The sequence below is a fragment of the Littorina saxatilis genome, linkage group LG3, assembly GCF_037325665.1.
Source record: "Littorina saxatilis isolate snail1 linkage group LG3, US_GU_Lsax_2.0, whole genome shotgun sequence".
In the NCBI taxonomy this organism is placed as follows: domain Eukaryota; kingdom Metazoa; phylum Mollusca; class Gastropoda; order Littorinimorpha; family Littorinidae; genus Littorina; species Littorina saxatilis.
In genome coordinates, this window is record NC_090247.1 from 61000779 (window position 1) to 61025622 (window position 24844).

The window sequence follows — 24844 nt, forward strand, 5'->3', positions numbered from 1 at the left end:
GCCGATGGAAGCTGTTACGCGGATGAAAGTACCAACACCCCCCCCCCCCCCCCCCCAATTTTCTCAACGTATTTATACCGATCTCAGAAATGACCCTGGGGCTCATCAAAAAGGCGGATTTCCGCCAAAAGATTCCCATGCCTGATTCTATACAAGAAACACTTAACAAGGGTACAAGGAGAAACAGAATCCGTTAGTTAATAATTATGCAGAAGCATTTATTTTGGTGTTTGTGGTCAAATTGTATAATAGACAATATAAACAGGAACAGAAGCAAAACAGTACATTCATAACAGCAGTTATATTCCTTAAATCTAAACTTCATCCACATAAAAATGATGCAATAAAATCAACATTGTGCGCTAGAGGCCACCACTTGCAAAAAATATGGTCAGTTCAAATTAGATCTGGAATGTATGTGAATCTGTTTGAGCAGTTAATTTTGTACACAAATCACAGCAGTAAGTGACTCTATATATGCCGAACATACAAACTCAGTTGTTTCACTAACACAGGCACACAAAATGAATGGGAAAATAGAGAAAATACATACATTTTGCTGTATGCGGCAGCCACAACAAACCAAGCCTTGCACAGTTATAAAAAACCCTGGCAAGTCATGGAAAAAACACCCAAAGATAAGAAAAAACATACCCGGTATTCAAAACTGTCTTTTTTTCAAGGTTTGAACAGACAAAAGCAATTGCAAATTTGCACTTTGTCAAACAAAGTTATCTGAACAATACAACTCCAGTTTCTTGAATAATTCCCAGGCACGTCACCATTTTTAAAAAATTTTTTATCTACTGTTTTTTTAAAGAGGATTTCAGACCAGAGAGGCATACAGAATAAAAGATTTATCCATATCAGAGAAGATTTGAAATCTGCATTAAAAAAACAAACAAGAACAGTTAAAAGGAAAACTATGTCAATGTAACTCAAGTACAAAATATTCCAATCATAGGAGACATATCATACATAAAGACTAAGTTATTGAAGAAGTACTGTGCGCTATATCAATCAATCAATCAATGAGGCTTATATCGCGCATATTCCGTGGGTACAGTTCTAGGCGCTCTGCAGTGATGCCGTGTGAGATGAAATTTTATACGGCCAGTAGATTGCAGCCATGTCGGCACATATTTACCTTTCACGGCCTTATTCCAAGTCACACGGGTATGGTAGACAATTATTAACTGTGCCTAAGCAATTTTGCCAGGAAAGACCCTTTTGTCAATCGTGGGATCTTTAACGTGCACACCCAATGTAGTATACACGGGGGGTGGTTCGGACACCGAAGAGAGTCTGCACACAAAGTTGACTCTGTGAAATAAATTTCCGCCGAACCTGGGATCGAACTCGCGCTGACAGCGGCCAACTGAATACAAATCCAGCGCGCTACCAACTGAGCTATATCCCCGCCCTATATCAATGCCTCCTGCGAAAAGTGTGAACTGTAGTTAAGATTTCCCGAACACTACAAGGAGATTGTCATAAAAAAGTACATTACAAAGTAAGAAGTTTCCAAAACCCTCTTGGTTATGACTCATACATAAACAATTCTTACAGCAGTTAAATGATTAGACAATCAAGTGAAATTCTTGACACAGAATGTCATGAAAAAGTTAGATTCAAACCTAAGACAGACAAACTGCCACTGTTAACTCGTAATGATGGTCAAATATATTATGTCAGTTTCAGCAAGTCAGGATAACAAGAAACAAAAGCAATAAACACCAATTTTTCTTTAGTCCCTGAATCTAATGTTTTATGGAATATGTTTCTGCTGACTGATGCCGAGATTCTCAACACACTGTGGAACATCTATCTGACCCCATTAAAAAACTGACCCCATGAGATAGGAGATCTATCTGACCCCATGAGATACTCAGCTAGGAGATAAAATGCAAGACACATAAGGCTTAAAAATCAGGGTGTAATTCAAAGGCAAATTATGTTACAAGCTTTGTGAATGTGCTGAATTAAGTCACATCATTATTTACAAAATGCTCCAAGTTATAGATAAATGGCGCATCCCTTTTTATGAGGCAAACATAGTTTGAGAATGGTAATGAAACACAATTGTGTTTTTGACCTGAAATCAAAACTAAAGAAGAAATCTTAATCAAGCAAAGGAAATCAGTTCAGCAGACGAGTAAATTAGAGGGGGAAAAAACTTCAAACATATATTGCATCTTTACAGGAATAAAAGGCAGTCCCGATATGTGTATTTAAATTGACAGTTTCACAATAATCATATTGTCAACTCCTTTCCGTTCTTTACAAAAAGACCAAAATTCAAACAATACCACAGACGTTTTTTCTTTAAGCATGACAAAAATGCCACTAAAACTATTTCAATAGTCAATTACCAATATGCTCTCAATCAGAAAAGGAACAACAGTATTATGCCATGTTAAATTCAATGTTAACAATAAAACACCTGAAAAGTTTACACAGGCACTGCATAGACTCTTAACCCAAGGGCATGAAAAGTATACCCAACAAAACATGTATCTAATTGCATTTTATCACATCATTCAGCTCAATGAAAAAGGCAGTTGAACAGTTAAAAAAAAAGACAAGTCCATTTTATTCTGCATTACATATTGCACACCCTATATCTGAGTCCCTTAATTTTCTCATACAGGAGATACAGATGGCTGATACCACCATCTAAAGTTGGGATAAAACCCGGTAACATGCCCCTAATGGCTTTGCCGTGAGGGCGTAAAACTTGAATTTTTCTTTCATACAGGACTCCCCACAGACACTCTACTTAGAGGGTCCCGGGACCCCCACAGACACTCTACTTAGAGAGTCCCGGGACCCCCACAGACACTCTACTTAGAGAGTCCCGGGACCCCCACAGACACTCTACTTAGAGAGTCCCGGGACCCCCACAGACACTCTACTTAGAGGGTCCCGGGACCCCCACGGACACTCTACTTAGAGGGTCCCGGGACCCCCACAGACACTCTACTTAGAGAGTCCCGGGACCCCCAACCATAATTTACAGTGGAACTTTAGAGGGTCCGAGGAACAGGAGGCTCATATTCTTGCTTTTGGAATGCACATTCATCCTCAACACCTGATCCTTGGAGCACTCATTTCAATGTACTGCCGACTTTTGGGAGTTCTCTTACCCCTTCAGAAAACATTATGGTCATATTGGTTAAATCAACTCTGTAAATTTGCATGGGTACAGATCTGGCAGAACACTTTCTGAAAACGGTACCGATGGTATCCATGTAGTGTTATGTAGTGCATGGGACGGACACGGGTCAAATTTATGTGCAGATTCAGAGACGGAAGCCATGTCCCATCCCCGTGTCATCACAATGGCACGTAAAAGACCTTAGTCATTCTGCCATAAGTGCAGGTGGCTGAATACACCTAAACACCTGGGTAGCGCGACTCCGTTGCTGCTAGCTTTCCACTGGGAGGTAGCGCCCCGAATATCCCAGCGATGGGACAATAAAGTAATGACATGAAATGAAAAATCCTGGGACCCGCTCTTTTTTTAGGTTTAGAACGTCACAGGACCTCTCCATACATTTCTAGTACAATTTTTGTTCGGCATTAAGTTTGGGAAGCCCTGCTCCCACCTAAAATCTTAAAAATCAAAAGCTTGTTGCCTGTCATACGAGACTTTATCACATATCAGCAGTTCTTGAATCGCTGCGCTCCAAGGCGAGACGTTGAAAAAATAATCACAGCTGCACTGTGTCGGTGATAGCAAAGGGCTGTGACAGGACGTTGGACGGGGCTACCTTCTTCTGACCTGGCTGCTGACCTCCCGCGTACACCATCATCTTGCCTGCAACACAACACAGTTATTAATGTACATCTGCAACACTGCCAGGGAACATTTATTTGGTGTGAAGTTACAGTCCAAGGGAAGTAATTCGTGATTTGGATAGGGTATTTTTGTTTTGCTGTGTTCTGGTAGAAAGAAAGTGTTAGTCTAGCCTGCAACAACAGAGGGATGACTATACATTATTAATACCTAAGAGGAACATTTTTTATTGTGTGAAGTTACAGTCCAAGGGAAGTAAGTCGTGATTTAGATAGGGTATTATTGTTTTGCTGTGTTCTGGTAGAAAGACAGTAATTTTAGTCTTGCTTGCAACACAATATCGACCTTACTACATGCAGCGTGCGCTTTGAATGACACCCTTTTTTTCAATAATACACACATTGGAGCCACAATTCGCTGCCGAATGCTTGGTCACTAAAGCACCTGTGTTTTTCAAAACTCAAGTTACCTCAAGCCAAACCCATGTGACCTCAACCAAAACATGTTGTCAGCGAACAATGCATTGCCATTGACAATTGACAATGAATCGTGGCTCCCACGTGCATATTTTAGAAAGAAAAGAGTGTCATATTTAGCGCACACAGCATGATATACACATCAGTGTTAATAGTTAATCGAGAGGGTGGGACTGGGTGGCCGAGTGGTAACGCACTTGCGCTCGGAAGCGAGAGGTTGCGTGTTCAGGCCTGGGTCAGGCCGCAATTTTCTCCCCCCTTTCCTAACCTAGGTGGTGAGTTCAAGTGCTAGTCTTTCGGATGAGACGAAAAACCGAGGTCCCTTCGTGTACACTACATTGGGGTGTGCACGTTAAAGATCCCACGATTGACAAAAGGGTCTTTCCTGGCAAAATTGTATAGGCATAGATAAAAATGTCCATCAAATACCCGTGGGACTTGGAATAAAGTAAAAAAATTCCATCTCACACGGCATTAAGTCTCAATGCGCCACTAATAGTCAGAATGTTGACCCTGGGCGTTAAATGGAAGAAGAAGAAGAAGAAGAAGAGAGCAATGTAGATGTCACTTATGAAATCAATTCTGAAAATTCCACTCACCCTGTGTGATCTGCCAGCCCTGTGCCAGCCACAGTGCCATGGAGCGTGCGGTGACGGTGAACTTGACGGTGACGGTCTTGCCAGCTGGTATGGTGATGCGGTCAAACCAGGCTAGCTGCCGCTTGGGGGCCGGGAGAGAGGAGTCTAGCCAACTGATATACACCTGCACTACCTGAAAACAGCAACAACAACTGAACTAAAACTCAAATCCTGTAAGGCCCCCCCCCCAAAAAAAAAAGGTGTGGTTAAGGTAACATAGGCAAAAAACAAGTCGCGTAAGGCGAAAATACAATATTTAGTCAAGTAGCTGTCGAACTCACAGAATGAAACTGAACGCAATGCAACGCAGCAAGACCGTATACTCGTGGTCCACCGCTCACGGAGTGAAATTGACAAGAAGAGCGGGGTAGTGGTTACGCTATGCTGCATATAGCACGCTTTTCTGTACCTCTCTTCGTTTTAACTTTCTGAGCGTGTTTTTAATCCAAACATATCATATCTTTTTATTTTTGGAATCAGGAACCGACAAGGAATAAGATGAAAGTGTTTTTAAATTGATTTCGAAAAAAAAATTTTGATAATAATTTTTATATATTTAATTTTCAGAGCTTGTTTTTAATCCGAATATAACATATTTATATGTTTTTGGAATCAGCAAATGATGGAGAATAAGATAAACGTAAATTTATTTTATAAATTTTTATTTTTTTTTACAATTTTCAGATTTTTAATGACCAAAGTCATTAATTAATTTTTAAGCCACCAAGCTGAAATGCAATACCGAACCCCGGGCTTCGTCGAAGAGTACTTGACCAAAATTTCAACCAATTTGGTTGAAAAATGAGGGCGTGACAGTGCCGCCTCAACTTTCACGAAAAGCCGGATATGACGTCATCAAAGACATTTATCAAAAAAATGAAAAAAACGTTCGGGGATTTCATACCCAGGAACTCTCATGTCAAATTTCATAAAGATCGGTCCAGTAGTTTAGTCTGAATCGCTCTACACACACACACACACACACACAAACAGACACACGCACATACACCACGACCCTCGTTTCGATTCCCCCTCGATGTTAAAATATTTAGTCAAAACTTGACTAAATATAAAAATAGGGTAGGAAGGTAGGCAATCACTTTTTTTTTGGGTAACTTTTTTTTCTAATGTGTACAAATTAAACCTACTTGACAGGAAAATAAGTGTGCGACTCGAGCGCTGTTGCTTTCATTGCGTTTCCTGCACTCGGTCTTTTGTTGTTTTTTTTTGTTTTGTTTGTTGACAAATGTAATAAAAAGTTATAGGGTCGGCCCCTAAAAATAGGGTAGGTCGGGTTACCGTAACCACACCTATTTTCTTTTTAGGCCTAATAATACTGGAATTAAGCTGATGTCAAATAGAATTTGATCTATGTAAAGTTAATTACACTCTTCCAAAATTGAATCTCAAGCAATGTCAACATGCACCTCTCTCTGAGAAATGCAGATTTCTAGCCAGCTCACAAATTACTGACATTTGTGTGTGTGTTTTTACATTTAATCAAGTTTTGACTAAATGTTTTAACATAGAGGGGGGAATCGAGACGAGGGTCGTGGTGTATGTGTCTGTGTGTCTGTGCGTGTGTGTGTGTGTGTGTCTGTGTGTGTGTGTAGAGCGATTCAGACTAAACTACTGGGCCGATCTTTATGAAATTTGACATGAGAGTTCCTGGGTATGATATCCCCGGACGTTTTTTTCATTTTTTCGATAAATACCTTTGATGACGTCATATCCGGCTTTTTGTAAAAGTTGAGGCGGCACTGTCACACCCTCATTTTTCAATTAAATTGATTGACATTTTGGAAAAGCAATCTTCGACGAAGGCCGGGGTTTGGTATTGCATTTCAGCTTGGTGGCTTAAAAACTAATGAGTGAGTTTGGTCATTAAAAATCGGAAACTTGTAATTAAAATTATTTTTTTATTAAACGATCCAAAAACAATTTCATCTTATTCTTCGTCATTTTCTGATTCCAAAAACATATACATATGTTATATTTGGATTAAAAACAATCTCTGAAAATTAAAAATATAAAAATTATGATCAAAATTAAATTTCCGAAATCGATTTAAAAACTATTTCATCTTGTTCCTTGTCGGTTCCTGATTCCAAAAACATGTACAGGCAAATCCGGATAAGACGAAATTGAAGGGACCGAATTGTTATTGTGTCCTATCCGAAATTTCGACTTGGTCATAGTACCGTGAACTACGAAAAAAATCAAAGAGACCGCTTGAGTATCAGTCAAACAACTTGTGATAATGCATGTTTCAGCTACTAGGTACTGCCCTGCCTTTGATCTGGCCCACACACAGATTTCCACTCTGTTAAACTCGGTCACTGACCGGTCACTGACCCCCATGCAGGAAGTGTTTCCTCTCTCAGATATATCAGGGGAACCACCTCTCATGGCAAAAACTGGGTCATTGACCCCTGGGAAGAAGGTCGTGTCTGTAAACAAGGCCACCCAATGCCTTTGATCTGGCCGCACACACAGAGCACACAAGACTGAACAAAGACTGAATGAGGCAACCCACAATTTGAATTCTTCTTCTTCCGTATAGTAACCACGTGGTTCACCCGTGAACACACACAAACACACACTGTGAGTACCACTCGCCTCTCCTTACTCCTCGCCCCCTCCTAACTTCACTTCATACTTTATTGCGTGCCGACTGACCAGTCGGTGTGGCGTCCGTGTAGAGAAGAAGGGAATAAGGTTACACAATGCGCTAGTGTGAGACGCCAAGTTTCGTGTTTCGAGTTGCTGTAGTAAATATAGAGTAAATTTTGTCTTTGGGACTGACTTTCTGTTGTGTGCTATCCGTCTTTCGACTTACGAAAGAGAAATCCCATTTCGAGCTCAGGGTACTTTGTACACATAGATAAAGAGGGATAATTCCGGACCAGAATTTCTTTGTGTGCTAAGCGAATTTTTGACTTAACCGTTTGTGAGTTAGCTGGATTTGCCTGTAGATATGATATGTTTGGATTAAAAACACGCTCAGAAAGTTAAAACGAAGAGAGGTACAGTAAAGCGGGCTATGAAGCACAGCGCAACCGCTGCCGCGCCAAATAGGCTCGTCACTTTCACTGCCTTTTGCACTAGCGGCGGACTACGTTCAGTTTCATTCTGTGAGTTCCACAGCTTGTCTAAATGTAGTAATTTCGCCTTACGCGACTTGTTTAGTTTTGTTTTGTTTTGTAACCATGCATGAATACAGAAATGCAAGGGTGTGATTAGTTGTGAACTTGTCAGTCTTTATTTTTCTGTTCATCTGCCTTTTTGTTTTGAGTGTAAAGCCCCTAAGCCCCTGTCCCTCCTAACCCCACCTTCACAAAAAGCACAAGAGCTATTCAAATAGACGAATTCCAGAAATAACTGTCAGGTTTTTATGGGTTGTGGAAGAGTTGCTTTCCCTTGTTTCCATAGAAACACTGAGGCAAGCTACACGTGACACTGTAGGCTTGCCTCGGTGTTTCCATGGAAACAAGGGAAAGCAACTCTTCCACAACCATAGCTGCCAACCTTCTGAAGTCAAAATCCAGGAGCCAGGGGGTCCAGGGGGACCGTTTAGTCTTGAATACGAGCAGGGAGAAGTTGTCAAATTCGTGAGATTCCCGGAAAATCCGGGAGGGTTGGCAGCTATGCACAACCCATAGAAACCTGAAAGAGTTATTTCCTGAACATCATCCATTACACAAAATCTATGTGCGTCAAAGATAATCACAAGCCCATCTGCTATACCAGTTACCTCGTCAGAGTCCACTTTGCCCGTGTTTTGAACGTTGACCTGACCCTGAAGGTCGTTGCCACCAGCAACTGTAGCAGGTACCTCAAGGTTAGAGTAGGTGAAGGTCGCGTATGAGAGTCCATAGCCAAAGGGATACAGAGGCTCTCCTTCAAAGTAGCGATACGTTCTGCCCACCATGGAATAGTTCACCATAGGAGGAAGCTGAAATAGGAAGATGACGCCAAAATTAACAGAGTAAAACTTTTTTTTAAACGCCAAAATGTTTAGGGACATTTTCTTTTTTTTTTAATGTGTGCAAATTTGCAAACAGAATTTAAATTCTAGCAAAATGCCTGCACTTTACAAATGATCAGCAAAATAACAACTAATAACTTTATTTGAAACGCAACCGCAACCATTACCTGTGATGTAAAAAGATGACTGACCATCATTCTTGACCGAGACTGAGAACAGCAATGCTTTTTAAGCTAAGTTCATTATCTGCACCATAAGTGTTTGTCTGTCTGTTCGCTTTAAAGAACATTGGGTTTCTTTCATAAATTAAATGTTCCAATAACTTTGGAACGTTAGCAGTCCGTTTTTGGATTACCTGTGATGCAAAGTAAGGCCAGGTGTACGGCGTCCTACCGGCCAGGGCGCTACCAGGGATGTCGTTCAGCAGGACGTGTCTCAGCGCAAGGCCAGTGGCCTGGGCAGGGAAGAAGCACTGCAGTATCGCTGACACCCCGGGGTCAACGTCAGCGAAAGAAATGTTGACCGGACCAGCACTGAACACTACCAGAACAAGCGGTGTTTTGGGAGCTGTCAGAACGAAACATTCAAAATGTCCCGTCAGTAATGTCCGAATATTAACAAATTACATAATTATGACGAGCTTACCTGAGTAAGTGAAGTCTAATTGTGGTTTTATCGACCACAATGTAGAGAGGAAAGGGATTACGTGAGATAGAACGCGGGAATACGTCACTGTTTAACGACGTGTAAATGGTGCAGAAAAAAGAGAAAGAGAGAGGAAAGGGATAGGGAGGGAAAACGGTTATCAGTATAACTCTGAAGACAACTTAGGGCGAGGCACGTAATCCCTTTCCTCTCTACATTGTGGTCGATAAAACCACAATTAGACTTCACTTACTCAGGTAAGCTCGTCATAATTATGTAATTTTATCTCCCACAATTCCGAGAGGAATGGGTCACGTGAGACTTTAAAGTCTGCAACATTTACACCCTAGCACTGTCGATGAATTGAAATACATATAAACCTACCCCAATTCTTCATGACAGAACAGCCTGTCCGAAACTCCTCCCACTGTCCACTGGTTTCTTGTAAAAAGTTGTGAAGGTGTTAGCCCGACGCCAACCAACAGTCTTCAGAATGGTTGCCAGAGGAATTTTACTTGCAGCTTTACTAGATGCAGCGGAACGAGTTGAATGCGGCGTAAATATTGTCATGTCAATACCCGCTTTTTGTAATCCAATCTTTGTCCATCGACGGATAGTATCTCTCGACACCGCTTTGTGAGGGGCTGTCCAACTGATAAAGAGTCTCGTTTCCGTTCCTCTAAATGCACGAGTTCTTTTGACATATTGTTTCAAATAATGTACAACACAAATTGCCAAATCAGACGGAAAAGCACAAAATACCACTTCATTCTGATGTTTGTTTGGGCCAGAAGTTTTGAGCAAATCCCCAAACCTACATCGTACATCTTCCTTTGTCCAACTCATGTTACGCAAGTCCATCAACCAAATCGCCTGTCCCCTTTGACTAGAGACCAACAAGCACAACAGCACAGTTTTAAGCGTCAATTGCGCCAGCGATAAAAATTTTGCCGGTGACCATTCTTTTAAAAAATTTAGCACTAGATTAGCGTCCCAGGTCACACAAGTACGGGGCAAAGCTGGCCGTCTGTTGAAAGCTCCTTTCAAAAACTTCTTCACCAGTGGATGACAACCCACTGAACAATTATCCTGAAGGGACAATGCGGAAACAGCGCTTCGTGCCATGTTCAAACTGCTGTATCCTTTGCCTTCTTGGAACAGTTTCGTTAAAAACCTTATCAACTCATGTGGAGAGGCACAAAAGGGATCTCTATCCCGTTCAAGGCAATGCTGAAGCCAGCGTTTGAAATATGACTCGTAGTTACGCTTCGTACCCTCTCTCCAGGCTGACATGATAATGTCTGTTGCTTCATCCTGAATTCCCTGTTTCTGGAGGGCTGTCCGGACAAGGAACATGCTACTAGTTTCATCTTCTTCAGTAGTGGATGGTGCTCCCCTGTCAGTGGATGACTGAGTAAGTTTTCTTTTCGGGGCAACATGACCGGCAGTTCTACTAGTAGACGCAACAGTTTCGTGAACCACACTTGCGTTGTCCATAATGGCACCACCAGCACACACTCCGCCTCTAAGACTTCTATCCTTTGGAGCACTCTTGGAATGAGACTGAAAGGCGGAAAACAGAACGCCTTGAACAATGACCAGTCTAAGGAAAATGCATCAATGGCAAATGCATCTGGGTCAGGTTTCCATGAAACATACTTTCTTAACTGTGCGTTAACACGAGAAGCAAATAAGTCTACATCACAGAGACCAAACCGATTGATGACTTCTGCAAACACTTGTGTGTCCAAATGCCATTCAATGTTGTGTCTATCTACACGGGATTCTGCATCTGCCTCTATATTTAGGCAACCCGGTAAGTGTGTTGCTGTTACACAATTACTATGTGATAAGCACCACAACCAAATGTCTCTGGCAATGTCGTTGCACAAAACTTTTGTGCTGCCCATGTTATTAATACAAGCAACAGTGGTGCTATTGTCTGTAAGTAACTGAATGTAAGAGTGACATAATCCCCTGCAAAGGGATTTCAAGGCAAAATAAGCTGCTTTAAGTTCCAAACAGTTAATATGTTCAAAAGCTTCTTCCTTGGTCCACATTCCACCTGTGGTGCTACCCTGACACTCCGCCCCCCACCCTATTTTCGAAGCATCTGATTTTACTATTACAGTAGGTATGCCTCTGCTAACAGGGGAAGGATATTGCTTTACATTATCAATCCACCAGAGAAGGTCTGAACGAACTTGTTCTGAAACCACAAGTTCTGCATCAAAGTCACCTTTCCTAACAGCAAGGGCTTCATTTTTTGCGATTTCCAATCGTTTAAAAAAGAGAGGTGCAACCCAAACACCCGGTTGGGCAGCCACTAAATATCCGATAACTTCAGCCAACTGCCTAATTGTACATTTCTTTCTTCCAGCCAAATCAGCGCACTTAGTACGAATTTTATGAACTGTCCGGGGGGTCAGAGAAACTAACATGTTCTGAGAATCAAGCTGAAACCCTAAAAACTCAATGCATTGAGTAGGTGTAAATACCGACTTCACAGGATGCACAGTAAAGCCCAAACGATCCAACAAAGCACATGTATCTAACACTGCTGCCTGGCATTCTTCAAAAGTGTCTCCTTGCAAAAGGGTATCATCAATGTATATCAGAAGGGTATGGCCAGATAAACGTAAGTGGGCCAATACAGGCTTTAGTAGTTTCGTGAAAATGCGGGGAGAATCACGATATCCCTGTGGAAGAGCCAGGAACTCAAAAGTTTTGCCATGAAACTGAAATCTGAAATATTTTCTGAACTTGTGAGCGATGCGTATGGAGAAATATGCATCTTTTAGATCAACTGAGGCAAAAAAGCAATCTTTTTTCATTAATGACACTGCGTTTTTTAATGTATCCATCTTGAAGTGAATCTTTTCAATTGTCTGATTCAAATTTTTTAGGTTTAAAATCACCCTTTGACTACCATCTTTTTTCTGACGCAAGAAAATACTGGATAAAAGTTGATCTGGCCGTTGATCCACCTCTTGAACAATCTGTTTCTCCACTAACTTCGCTACCTCATTAACCACTAGCTCATCCTCGGAAGAAGAAAATCTAATTTCTTTCCTGTCTGGAATGTGTTCACCAGTGATCATAAATTCAATTTCAATTCCTGCGACTTGCTGAAGGATCCATCTATCAGAGGTTAACTGTCTCCAACTATTCAAATGATCAGCAACTTTTCCACTATGAAAGTTCTCAGGAGTATTCACAAAATTTGAACTGACCTGTTCCCTAAAAATAGAAACCGCTGGCGCACAAATATCAGATTCTAATCCCGTTTTGTTTTCTTGGAGGGAATCCCGCTCTGTTGGGAGTGGAACTTGGGAGAGAATTTGTGTCCTGTCTGTCGGTTGGAGACACCTCTTCTCTGCTGGTACTGTTGTCTCTGCTGAAACTGTTGTCGAGGTCGCCCTTGGTAGAACTGACGACCTCTGGTGGCGTTTTTTGAAAGGGGCTGTGACAGTGTGGATGATAATTTCCTGTTCTTCACTGCATCGTCGACCCTTTTCGCTAGATCCTCCCCAAACAAAAACTCGTTAGACGTCAGTTTGAAATTTAGCTGCGCATTGCATAAGGCCCTGCAGTCTTGGCTAAGTGTCGGCCTGAGTGCTTCGCGCCGCACTTGTGACAGGTCCTTGTGTGAAGCCATAAGAAGTCGAGCCGCATCGGCCAGTTTGCTAAAGCTGTCACGCTCACTCAACTTCCGACTTGCTGGTTTTTCTTTGAGGTCGGACATAAGCTGAGCGATAATTTTCAGTGTACAACCTACTTGTTCCTGAACAAAGGACAGGTTCGAGTCTCTTTTCTTTGCGAACTTGTCTAACAGTTTGCCATCTAATTCACGATTGAGAGTCGGCGTTCGAAGCGACGTGACATTTTTGGGCCGCGGATAGTTCTGAAGAGTGTCTCGCACACGTGCCCGATCTGATGGAAGAAGTCCTTCCTCAAAACGATCTGCCAGAGATGGATGAATCCCCTCGCCAACTGTATCCACTACTATGCCTGCGTCAAAATCATTGTCCGAAGCAACATCCGTGTCTTCAGCCGAATCAAACTCATTTTCGAACTGCTCATGAGCAAATCTAACCGAAGCACCGTCTTCTCCATCCGCTTGCGACTCTTGCGCCGAACTGCTTTCGGTTCCATGCGACTCGGTTCCACGCGATGTTGAAGCAACAGGCGTCGCATTAAGTTTACCAACTTTCTCCAAATCAGATAGTCTGCCAGACAAGGCAGTCATTGTCTCCAAAATTTTGTCTATTTTCAGAATACAGTGGTACGTGTGACAAACAAAAACCTTGGGACCAGCCAAAAGGGACAACAGCAGGTGTTCTTTCATGGCAGGTGTCCTGTCATTGGAGGGGCCTCACATATGGCAGTTACCACTGTATGTGACAAAGTAATAAAATAGAATGTGTTCCGAAGACTTTCTGAGATCGATGCATAAATGCTGAGGATGTTGTGTTTCGGATTTTCTGACCAACCCTATCTTTTCCTCCCGACCCAAGAATATTTTTGTGCCTCTTAAAAAGAAAAGTACATAAAAATTACAAATCTCGATTGCAAACAAAGCTATTTTTCTCTAACATCCAGCGGACACAACTTGAACAACTTCTGAGCAATAAAAAGCCACATGCACGAGAGTAAATAAAATAAAAAATAAATAAAACTTTTACTTTTTTTTAACCTGCCATCACGAACTAACTTTTTTGTTTCAACTAAGTAGGAAACTTCATGTGCCGCTACACATACCATATTGCAGAACATCAAGAATCAGCTGCTTCTGTTGTCCCGGCAGCTCCAAGTTCAGTCTGTCCCTGCCCTCAGCCTCTATCGTGGAACCTGTAGCAAGTATGCAACCACCAAAACATTACTCAGCACAGTCGGGCAAACTAACCATGACCGCTGAAAAAAAGAAAGATCAACCAGACTACTGTAAAGCACAATGGGCAAAGATGTGTATGAGATAATTTCATCCTTGCAGAAAAATGAATAAACTGGCTTTAACAATTTTTGTTTGAGATTCTGCTCTGTACAGGCTGATTCTCTGTTTTCTTCTGTTCCACTGTATATCTACTCTTTTCCAGTGAAAAGCTATAAGTGAATGAAAAGAAAACAACGGGAACAAAATATCAAAGAGGAAAAAGAGGACAGAAAGAAAAATACATAAGAAAGGGAAGAAGAAAAGCAAGATGAGATAAAAAAAAAAAAATAAAAAAAAAAGAGAGAGAACAAGTAGCAAAACAAAGTAAACAATGCATACAGCAACAACAAGAATTTAGGCCAAAAAGAAAAATATGTCTGTTTCCGGTAACCCGACCGACCCTATTTTTAAGCGCCGACCCTAAAGGTTTTTTTTCGCTTTTCGCACACACAAAAAAAAATGTGAAAGAATAAAAAAATGAAGTCAAGTATACTTTATTTAGTTTCAATATATCTAGGTCAAAAACATGTGCTAAATAATTGTAAGTAAACTAAGGAATCGTTTATACAAATTTAAAAAAAAACACGTAAAGAGACGTTAACAAAACGTAAGAAAAAGGTAAAAAATAAAAATTAAAAAAATTTAAAAACCGACCGACCGACCCTATTTTTTTTCGGCGATGTTACCGGAAACAGACATATTTTTCTTTTTGGCCTTATAAATAAAATGAAAAGAAAAGATACAGATCATGCTTCAATGGATCCCCCCTTTTCAGACACCCCGATTTAAGACTACCTCCATGTAAGACTCCGTTTTCTCAGATTTTTTGTTATAGCCTCTGTATATGTGACCCTCCACCACGAAATGAGTCGCATGTCACCTCGCGCGGTTCTGCGCTAGGCTTAATATAAGTCCGGGGAGTGTCTAGTAACAGTGTGAGGGTCACCTTAGTCACAGGCTTATAACTCAAACAGTTTTCGCTCTTTTCTAAAACGGGTTTCACCACTGGATAGAGCATAAAAAACTCTTTTGGAAAATGTACAAATATGAAAATCATGCAAAGGAGACATGCGACTCATTCCGTGGTGGAGGGTCACATATTTACATTTTTAAGACTCCCTTTTTTTTTTGACCTGATTTTCTGGAGGTCTTAAAAGGGGGGTTCCACTGTGATCTTCTTCTTCGTTCATGGGCTGAAACTCCCACTACTTTTACATCTATGACTGTTTTTACCCTGCCATTTAAGCAGCCATACGCCGCTTTCAGGGGAAGCTTACAAAGTTACAGTGATCAACCATGAAAGTGGAACTGCCTCCACTCACCTGTGCCGACCATGACAAAGTTGACCTTTGTGCCGGTCACTGCGGTGCGCACAGCATCTGTATCCACCTGTCCACAAGTGGTTTTGGGACAGCCCGCAGCGTACTTCACAGCACCAGCAAGGGGCCGCAACCCTTTAAGGGCGGTCACTGTCATGCCAGGGGAGGGAACTGGGTTGTAGGTGCCTTGTATTTCGTTGGAGTCATTGGCGAACGGACCAACAATCTGTACAGATGCAATCAAAAGCAGTGAAATATACTGAAATTGTCTGATGTGCTTGGTACCATAAAATCACACTTTTTAGAAAGAAACGTGTCAGCAAAGCTAAAGGAGCTAAATATACCTGGACATCCGTCAGAAAGCAAGAATCGTGTTTTTTATCATGCCTATTACACTATCCTATCCAACAACACCCACACCAGGCATGGGAATTGAAAATTGTAAAAAAGGCGGAAAATTTATAACTGAAGACGCGAAGCGTCATGTCGACGGCGCGAAGCGCCTAGCCTTACTAGGGGGGTCCGGGGGCATGCCCCCCCGGAAATTTTTTTCTCCAAAGAACCCAGATGGTGCAATCTGGTGTCATCTGAGCTCCAAGTTTGCCATTAAATTCTGTTCTTAGAATCAGAGTTTTTAGTACAAAAATGTACCAATTTTTGCTTTTTTGAAGAAAAAATATATACATGTATTATATGGTTTAAATTTGTTAAAAAATTGATCTGAGACAAACAGGAACATGTAACTTGTAACACAATCTGTGCAATCTGGTTTACTTTCAAACATACAAGTTCAAGTAACTGAGGCGGGCGGTAGCAGTGCGTGAACAAAGTACGGAAAGTTTTCGCGGGCTTTTGCGCAAAGGCCAAAGTAACCGGTGCTTTTTTTTGTGTGCCTCCCCCCTTTATTTTTTCGGCGGACACTTTTGCATTTTCGGCGGAACAAAAAAACAAATTCGGCGGAAATCCGTCGTTTGGCGGACAATTCCCATGCCTGCCACACATCTGCATACAGACACCCATCTACCCACGCGATGCATGTCTTACAATCACCCAAAACACCACCACATACAGACACCCATCTACCCACGCGATGCATGTCTTACAATCACCCAAAACACCTCCACATACAGACACCCATCTACCCATGCGCATGTCTTACAATCACCCAAAACACCTCCACATACAGACACCCATCTACCCACGTGCATGTCTTACAATCACCCAAAACACCTCCACATACAGACACCCATCTACCCACGTGCATGTCTTACAATCACCCAAAACACCTCCACATACATGCCCCCATCCAACCAGGCACATGTCTATCTCCCAAAACCCATCTACATAAAGATATACACCCATCCACCGATGCACATTTCCATCTCCCAAAACATACCGACATAGACACCAATCCACCCATGCACATAGGTATCTCCAAAAACAGCCCCTTGGACGTGATGTCATGTTATTAAAAGAAGAATGAATATCATTTGCTGCATTTACTGTGACAACAAACCCAACACAAGGCTAAATAGGAGGATTGCCACACACACACTATGCAGGAAAGGTCACATACAGCCTACTGGTCAACCAGCTCTTAATTATGCCTCAAATAAATTGGGTGATTTTGACTTCATGAAGTCGACTTCAGGCTGGCTGCATGAAGCTTTGGCACTGAATTTTCGGTTAAAAGACTTCATGAAGTCGACTTCAGGCTGGCTGCATGAAGCTTTGACACTGAATTTTCGGTTAAAAGACTTCATGAAGTCGACTTCAGGCTGGCTGCATGAAGCTTTGGCACTGAATTTTCGGTTAAAAGACTTCATGAAGTCGACTTCAGGCTGGCTGCATGAAGCTTTGGCACTGAATTTTCAGTTAAAAGACTTCATGAAGTCGACTTCAGGCTCAATTAAGGACGGCCTTTATTTCTACCTGAACCAGGAATTTGTCTACAGTAGGCTCACCCAAAGCCCAATCCACCGCCCAATTAAGTCGTATGCATTCAGACTCACCCCAACAGTGTTCAATTGTCCATTGAACGGCAACAGCCCATCATTTTTCAACAGCACGTAGGATTTCATGGCCGCTTCCACCGCCAGCTGTTCGTGCTCAGGGCTCTCCACGTCAGCATTGGAGAGTTTGTTGTACTGGTTCATTTGGGGAGGATCGAACTCGCCCAGTCTCATGCGAGTGTAGAACAGAGGCGACACACGCTCTCTCACCATAGCCTCCGTCAGTTTGCCTTGTTTGAGGGCGTCCACTGCACATTTCAGTGACATGCTAAAATTATTTTAAACTTCATGCAAATATAGTGCCCCATCCCCCCCCCCCCCCCCCCCCCCCCCAATGGACAAGAAAATCAGGTCTTAAAAGAGAGGGAGTTGTAAAATGCAGGTAAATTTACAGGCGTTACAGTGGAACCCCCCCCCCCCCCCCCCCCCTCAGTTCAAGACCTCCAAAAATCTTAGAAAATCAGGTCTTAAAAAGAAGGGAGTCTTAAATTGGGGGGTCTTAAAAGGGGGGTTCGTTCCACTGTATCAATACAAATGACAGGGTCTTAAAGTTAAAGTTGGGGCTGCACTATACCAGAATCACATGCACAAGATAGGTGGGGGGAATGTTGTGTTGAGGACAATGGGGGAAATCGGGAGTGAAGGGAAGAAATCGGGAGTGGGGTGATAGTGGTTTAAAAACATTCAGATTCTTATAAAGGCTATTTACATTATATGTCAATACATGTATTCATATCCATGATGCACATGTGCACACATACAATTGACACAAACTGATGCTTGTTCCATGCAGTTGTCAATGCCCAAATCTTCGAACCAATTCTGGGATTTAGAAAACGTATCCAAAAACTTACAGAGGATTAAGTAAGACGAATTCTTCCCTTTGATGCCTCAGTACACAAAAGACCTGCTGAAATTCTGATTCAGATCTATACTTAGTGTAAAACACTCAGAAATGACTCTTTACTCTAATTATACAGAATATTATCACAAAAAAGTAACTCACGCATAGAAAAGTACACCGGTGTGACAAGGTTGGAGGATAGTTCCAGATTACATCCCGCATTGACACACGCAGCGACAGTGTCAACGCTGTTTTTCAGGTAGTGGTGGGCATCGACAATGAATTCAATGGCCGCCTGGTCGCTTATGACGTACCCCTTGAACTTCCACTCCGCCCGCAAAATGTCAGTGAGAAGTTTCTCGTTGGCGCAGGAGGGAACTCCATTGATACTGGAAAAACAGATGTCTTGGGTATATATACATAGCTGTTTTGCGGGAATAATTAACTCTGTCAGTTTTTTTTGTGCAGTATGGAAAAGTTGTATTCTTTGAAAGTGAGGCATAAACGCAAACACGTCGACAGTGTCACTCAAAATGCATCAGCATCTTAAAATGCATAATGTCCATGTGGCAAGAATCAGACAGCAGAGCACATCCTGCAGGCTTGTCCATACCACAGTGCTCTGAGGGACACCATCTGGCCAGAGGAGACAGCGCTACAAAAGAAGCTATACGGCCCCAGAGAGGACTTAGAGAGGACAGCACGTTTCGCCCTGCAGTCCGGACTGACGATCTAACAGCGAACGACAAGAAGAAGAAAAATGCATCAGCCTCAAGAGTAGACTGGATGCACACTGGAAAAATCTACCCTCAAAATATGACCCAGATTGTGATATAGATTTTTTGTTTTTACACACCACCATGCATTGTCACCTTTTTGTGTATTTTTTACATCAACTTTGGAGCGGTGAACAGACCCTCACGGGCCTCCACCGCTGATCAAGTCAAGTCAAGTGCATATTTTTGAATCTTATGAAAATGCAATGTCGGCTCAATATAATGACTTTCTTTCACGAAAACATGCACATTGGAGTTCAGTGTTATACTATCAGCCTCAACCTCAAGGAATACAATTTTTCCAAAATGCATTAAAACCCAGATAGACTTATTTCGAAACACTGACAATTGTAAAAAAAAACCTATTTTATCTCCATTCTTGTTGTTGTTGTTATCTCCATTCTTCTTATTGTTGTTGGCTACTGTTGTTGCTATTGTCATCTTTGTCCGTCCTTCATCATGTTGATAATAAAATAGAGAAGTCCTAGGCTCTTTGACTCCCCCCCCCCCCCCTTTCATAATTCTGGTATACTGCACCTAAAGGTACAACTACTTGACTACCAAACTAGGAACAGAAATGCATAATTACATACTGTGTAACCAGAACTTAAAATGAATGCCACAGATGTTACACCATGATAACTGAAAAGTCTTGTTTGACTAATTCAATCAGGTAAAATATAGTGTCTGCACAGCTCTTAGTGTTGCTGCAGAAAGTTATAGACAGAACACATTTCTAACAACACATACCTGTTATAACTGCACATCAGACTATACGTTCCTGCCTCAACACACTTGCGGAATGCAGGTAGAAACGTCATCCGCCAGTCATGCTCCGAGACCTGTCCGTTTAAAAGAGAGAGACAACAAATGTTGTTGTTAGTTTTATTCCATCATAATACACTGCACTTCAAACAGTCAACATGCATCCCATTCTGTCAAGTGAATCATATTGTCCGAAAAAATTCAAAACCGTCGAACACACCAATTTTGATTTGTGTCTGTATGATTAATTTGTTTTATGTAGGTTGTACTTTTAATTGTTCTATTCACGGCAGTTTCTGCTATTAGGTTTAGTTCACAGGCACAGCCGGAATCTGACCCCTTTATCACCCCTTCCTCAGTGCCAGGCCGCCAGCGGTAATTAATCACCCATCCCCCGGTTCAGCGCTGGCTACACAGTAGTGACTGTACAACCGCGCGATAGCATCACCCACACAAGCCATCTCAGCAGTAGAAGGCTAAGAGAAAAGCTCCCTTCTACTAGCAGGCCAGAGTGCGGCCTAGCTCAACCTCTCGGCAGCTACGCACTGCTATCTCTGCCTTGCGAGTAAGCTGTGTGTTTTGAAAACACTTCTATCTTGTTAGTTCTCTTGAATTACGATGTCAGCATGTGTGTTATTTACACATAGCCTTGTAGTCAAGACCATAAACTTTCAAACGATACTAAATATGACCACTATGCTGTAGGTGTGCCACTGCTGTAGCCTGCTGAAAGAAGACAGACAGAGAACAGTACACACGGCACAATGTAATTAATGACATGTATTTGAGTGGCTACAGATCGCGCCACGGTCAACTTTTGAAGACAGAACAAATTAAAAACAAATCTGCAAGGTTATGTTAACAGATGTTCATGCTGACACTTTGAAGACTTTTTTACCTTGAGTGTGTGAGGTATCTTTTCTTGAGCCCGCTTACAGGTATCCAAGTAGGAAAACAGTATTCCAAAATGTCAGCACACGGCAGTTGTTGTTGTTGTTATAGCTAGTTTTACTTCCATGTATCTTGGGGTAGATTTAAAGAAGGCTGTTCACATTATACTGACACCAGCAAACCAGGGTCGGCAACGGGATAAATGATATGGACACCCACTGGATGTTATTAATGGCTTGAGCTTGTTCCTTAACACGATCAGCTGTTGTGTTTGAGGGCGTACGGTTTAATTTAATCAGCTTTGAATAGCACTTCTGACAAAACGTGGTCGAATGTTTTGCACTAATATCAGAAGATACATCAATGTTAAAAAAGTTTTTCAGTTTGTCCGCATAGTCCACATACAGTTTCACATTACAATGTCGATCTTTTTTTGTTCTTGCAGAGCGTTCCCCACACAGTCTACACAATGCATTAACACAAATTAGATGTTCAGTTTCAGTATGCTCCATTATGAAACACACTGCATACCAAACATACACTGTCACATGAAGACAAAGAAGAAAACTGGAAATATTAGGTCACACTGCTGCACAAAATAACTGAGTGTGATGTCACTTGTAATAATACTATGATTCAATCCTTTCTTTTCTGCTGAACAGTGGGTGAAAAATTTGCCTGTCACAACACAATGCCACACAAATGAAACACACAGCGTACATGTACTCTGATGATCAGAAACTAATACAAGACATAAAGTCTTCAAGACGAAACCACATGGAAAGTGCTCCAGACAGGCTCTTCAAGATATAAACTAGATACAAAATCTGGTTCTGCTGCGAGGCAGTGGCAGGAAGGCAATTAAACCGTGGGAAATTGACTCATTTTCTGCTGCCAGCCAGTGGAACAAAGAAGGCTGAAGCCCCAGCGGGGCCAGGAATGTGATAACAGATAAGCAGGGCAGGGGCTGCGTGGGCAGGTGCCAGCAGCAAACTTAATCATGCTATCTGGGAAAGGGGGAACCGCCGTGTATTCTGTATATATATATAATTATATGTTCTTTTGTAAAGGGCCTACAGCCATAGGTTAGGCACTTAAAAATGTCCAGTTATTATTATTATTATTAAAAGTGCAACTCTTGCAAAATGCTCAAGTAATTAATTACAATATATAAAGGCTTACAATTTTGTCTCCAGCAGTTTGCTTTAATGCCAAGAATAAACAGGCTTGTTTAAATGTTAAAACCCTGTCAACATGACTATAAAAGTAAGCATATCAAACGGATTTCGAAAATATTCTAAGTTAAACAAACTTTTGCCAGAACAGGAAACTCTCCGGCATTACCTAAAAAAATAAATGATACATAACTTGTTTCCGTATCAATCATTCTTCTATCTGCAAGCAAAAGTTTGGCAGCTCACCTTAGCATCAAATGACATCCTGGATTCTGGAATATTCTCTGGGCCAGCGTAAACATCAAAATGCTTGCAGCCGGCAGTGGCACGAACGTAGCGAGAATCGTTGCCTTGGAGACCATGGACATAATTTTCTGCATACACACCACTCAGGTAAGGATCCTCTCCATATGTTTCCTGGAATGTGAAGATGGATTGAAAACAAAAAGATAACACATACACACACACACAAACGCGAACACACACATAGCAGTGATTGAGCTGGTTTGAAACTGTTTCACTTTTAGTTGAACCTGCCCTGGCGACCACCTGTCAATTACAATTTCATACAATTTTATGTGCAAATTAGGTCTCTAAAAAATAAGTCTTAAATCTGAAAAATTGCACGGTTAGCTAGTTATGCATTCACTGATTCATAAAGTTGGTGAGTCTATCCTTTAGTCATAAGACAGTCATTTAGTAAACTAGTCAGTTATCCTTCAGTCATAAGACAGTCATTTAGTAAACTAGTCAGTTATCTATTTTTGAGGATGATAGTCGCTTGTTGCTTTTAAATTTAATGCTTGTTATTATCTCAGGTGTCGGGAGTATGGTTCCGCATTTAACTCTCACTTACTCTACTGCACTTGTTGTATGCGTTTAGGCCAACAAAAAATAGTCTGTTTACGGTAACCCGACCGACCCTATTTTTTTCGCGCGACCCTAGACTTTTTTTGGGCATTTGGGAAAAAAAATAAAAAGGCAAAATAACGTAAAAATATGTTTTTTTGGAAAAAATTCAAAAAAAACAAAAAAATCCCGACCTACCGACCCTATTTTTTTGGCCTATGTTACCGTAAACAGACCTCTTTTTTTTGGCCTTAGAGAGCTCACTTCCCTTTGTTTCTCAGATCACGTCAGCTATCTGTTCCATCTTTTACCTGATTGCGTCCCCATCTTGAGTCGCGCATGATGTTGATGACTGGGGAAAAGCAGCTGGCACCAGTGTGTGTGATGTAACTTTTAATTTTGACAAACTCGTTGTGCTTTCCACGGGTCTCCACTCCAGCTGCTTGTGCCACCCGAAACATCAAGTCTGGACTGCACAAATGAAAAGATAAATTTGTCTCAATTTTAAAAGTTATAAAAAACATGCTGACAAATCAAATAATTTGTCTCAATTTTAAAAGCTAGGCAGATTAATTTATGCTATTTTCATTTGATTCTGCCAGCTCCTGAACCCTGTTTTGCTAGTGGGGATATTTTATGTGTGTATGTTATGTTATTTTCTTCTCTTTCAGACACATACGTGCATGCACTCATAATATAATCTTCATCATGCATACAGCTCTTCAAACTATACTGAAATTTGCACTGCATTCATGACTGCACAAAATGTATAGATCTACATCAGTACATGTATGACTATATGAGTCCCATTACCCCAAAAAGAAAAAATATATATATACACTATATAATACAATATACAAATATGTTTCTGCACATTCAGTTTTACACAATAAATTCAGACACAGAAAATTCAGAATCACTCAAATTAGGGTATTTATGTTTATGTTTTATTTTCAATCTTTGTATAATATATTTGCTTACATGTTGTATTTGGGTATGTTAACAGAAAAAAACAGGTACCAGTACTACCACTACCCTAGTACATTCTGTTCCTTTTAAACTATTCCTCATGCTAGTGTTTGCTTTCCAGTGACCACCAACATCCCCCACCCCATCCCTAATGCATCCAGTCAATCCAGCTACGACTTTTAGTCAGTGAAGTTAGTCATGATCACACGAGACAATAAAATATTGATTAACACCTGAAAGCTGCAGACAATCCAATGGACTGCGGATAGGCTGTCGCCCCTTTGCCTGGCGCATTGGCATCGCCCCTCAAGCACTCAGTGTCCCACTGGTAGGGTCCAATGCCCAAACGAGGGATGGCAGGTGCTGGTCCGCCGTGTTGCCCTGCTCCGCCCCTCGACATCTGCTGCTGAATTTCTTCCAGCGTGAGGCGAGAGACGAGATCCTGTACCCTCTGATCCCAAGGAAGCGAAATATTTCGGAAGGGATAATCATCGTCGGCTGGAATGGAGAATCTCTGCACGATCATGTTCTGGTCACGAGACCGAAACTGTCGGCCATAGCAGATACTCACGAACGAGCAAACTAGAAGCAACTTTACGACGTTTGGAACTGTCGCCATGGCAGATGAATGATCACAAGATATTTCTCTTTTTTTAGGAGCACTGATGGAAGTTCTAGAGGTTCTCTTTTTAAAAATGCACCGAAAAGTAAAGCGTAAAGTAAACAAGCTTGGGCCGCTGTCGCTGTTCCCTGTTCTTTCTTTCT

The 24844-nt window shown here is 41.5% G+C and overlaps 1 protein-coding gene across 1 annotated transcript; it reads right to left on the reverse strand.

Moving 5' to 3' along the window:
* Positions 1–204: 204 nt before the first annotated feature.
* Positions 205–24844, reverse strand: LOC138962848 (uncharacterized). The gene is made up of 12 exons (XM_070334812.1): positions 24313–24844; positions 23422–23581; positions 22508–22678; positions 20181–20272; positions 18817–19043; positions 17811–18058; positions 15802–16024; positions 14308–14397; positions 9257–9468; positions 8668–8868; positions 4875–5046; positions 205–3820 (listed from the first exon to the last, which is right to left on the reverse strand). Exons 1-12 carry the CDS (start codon positions 24696–24698, stop codon positions 3714–3716), a joined length of 2289 nt encoding a protein of 762 aa, XP_070190913.1. The 5' UTR covers positions 24699–24844; the 3' UTR covers positions 205–3713.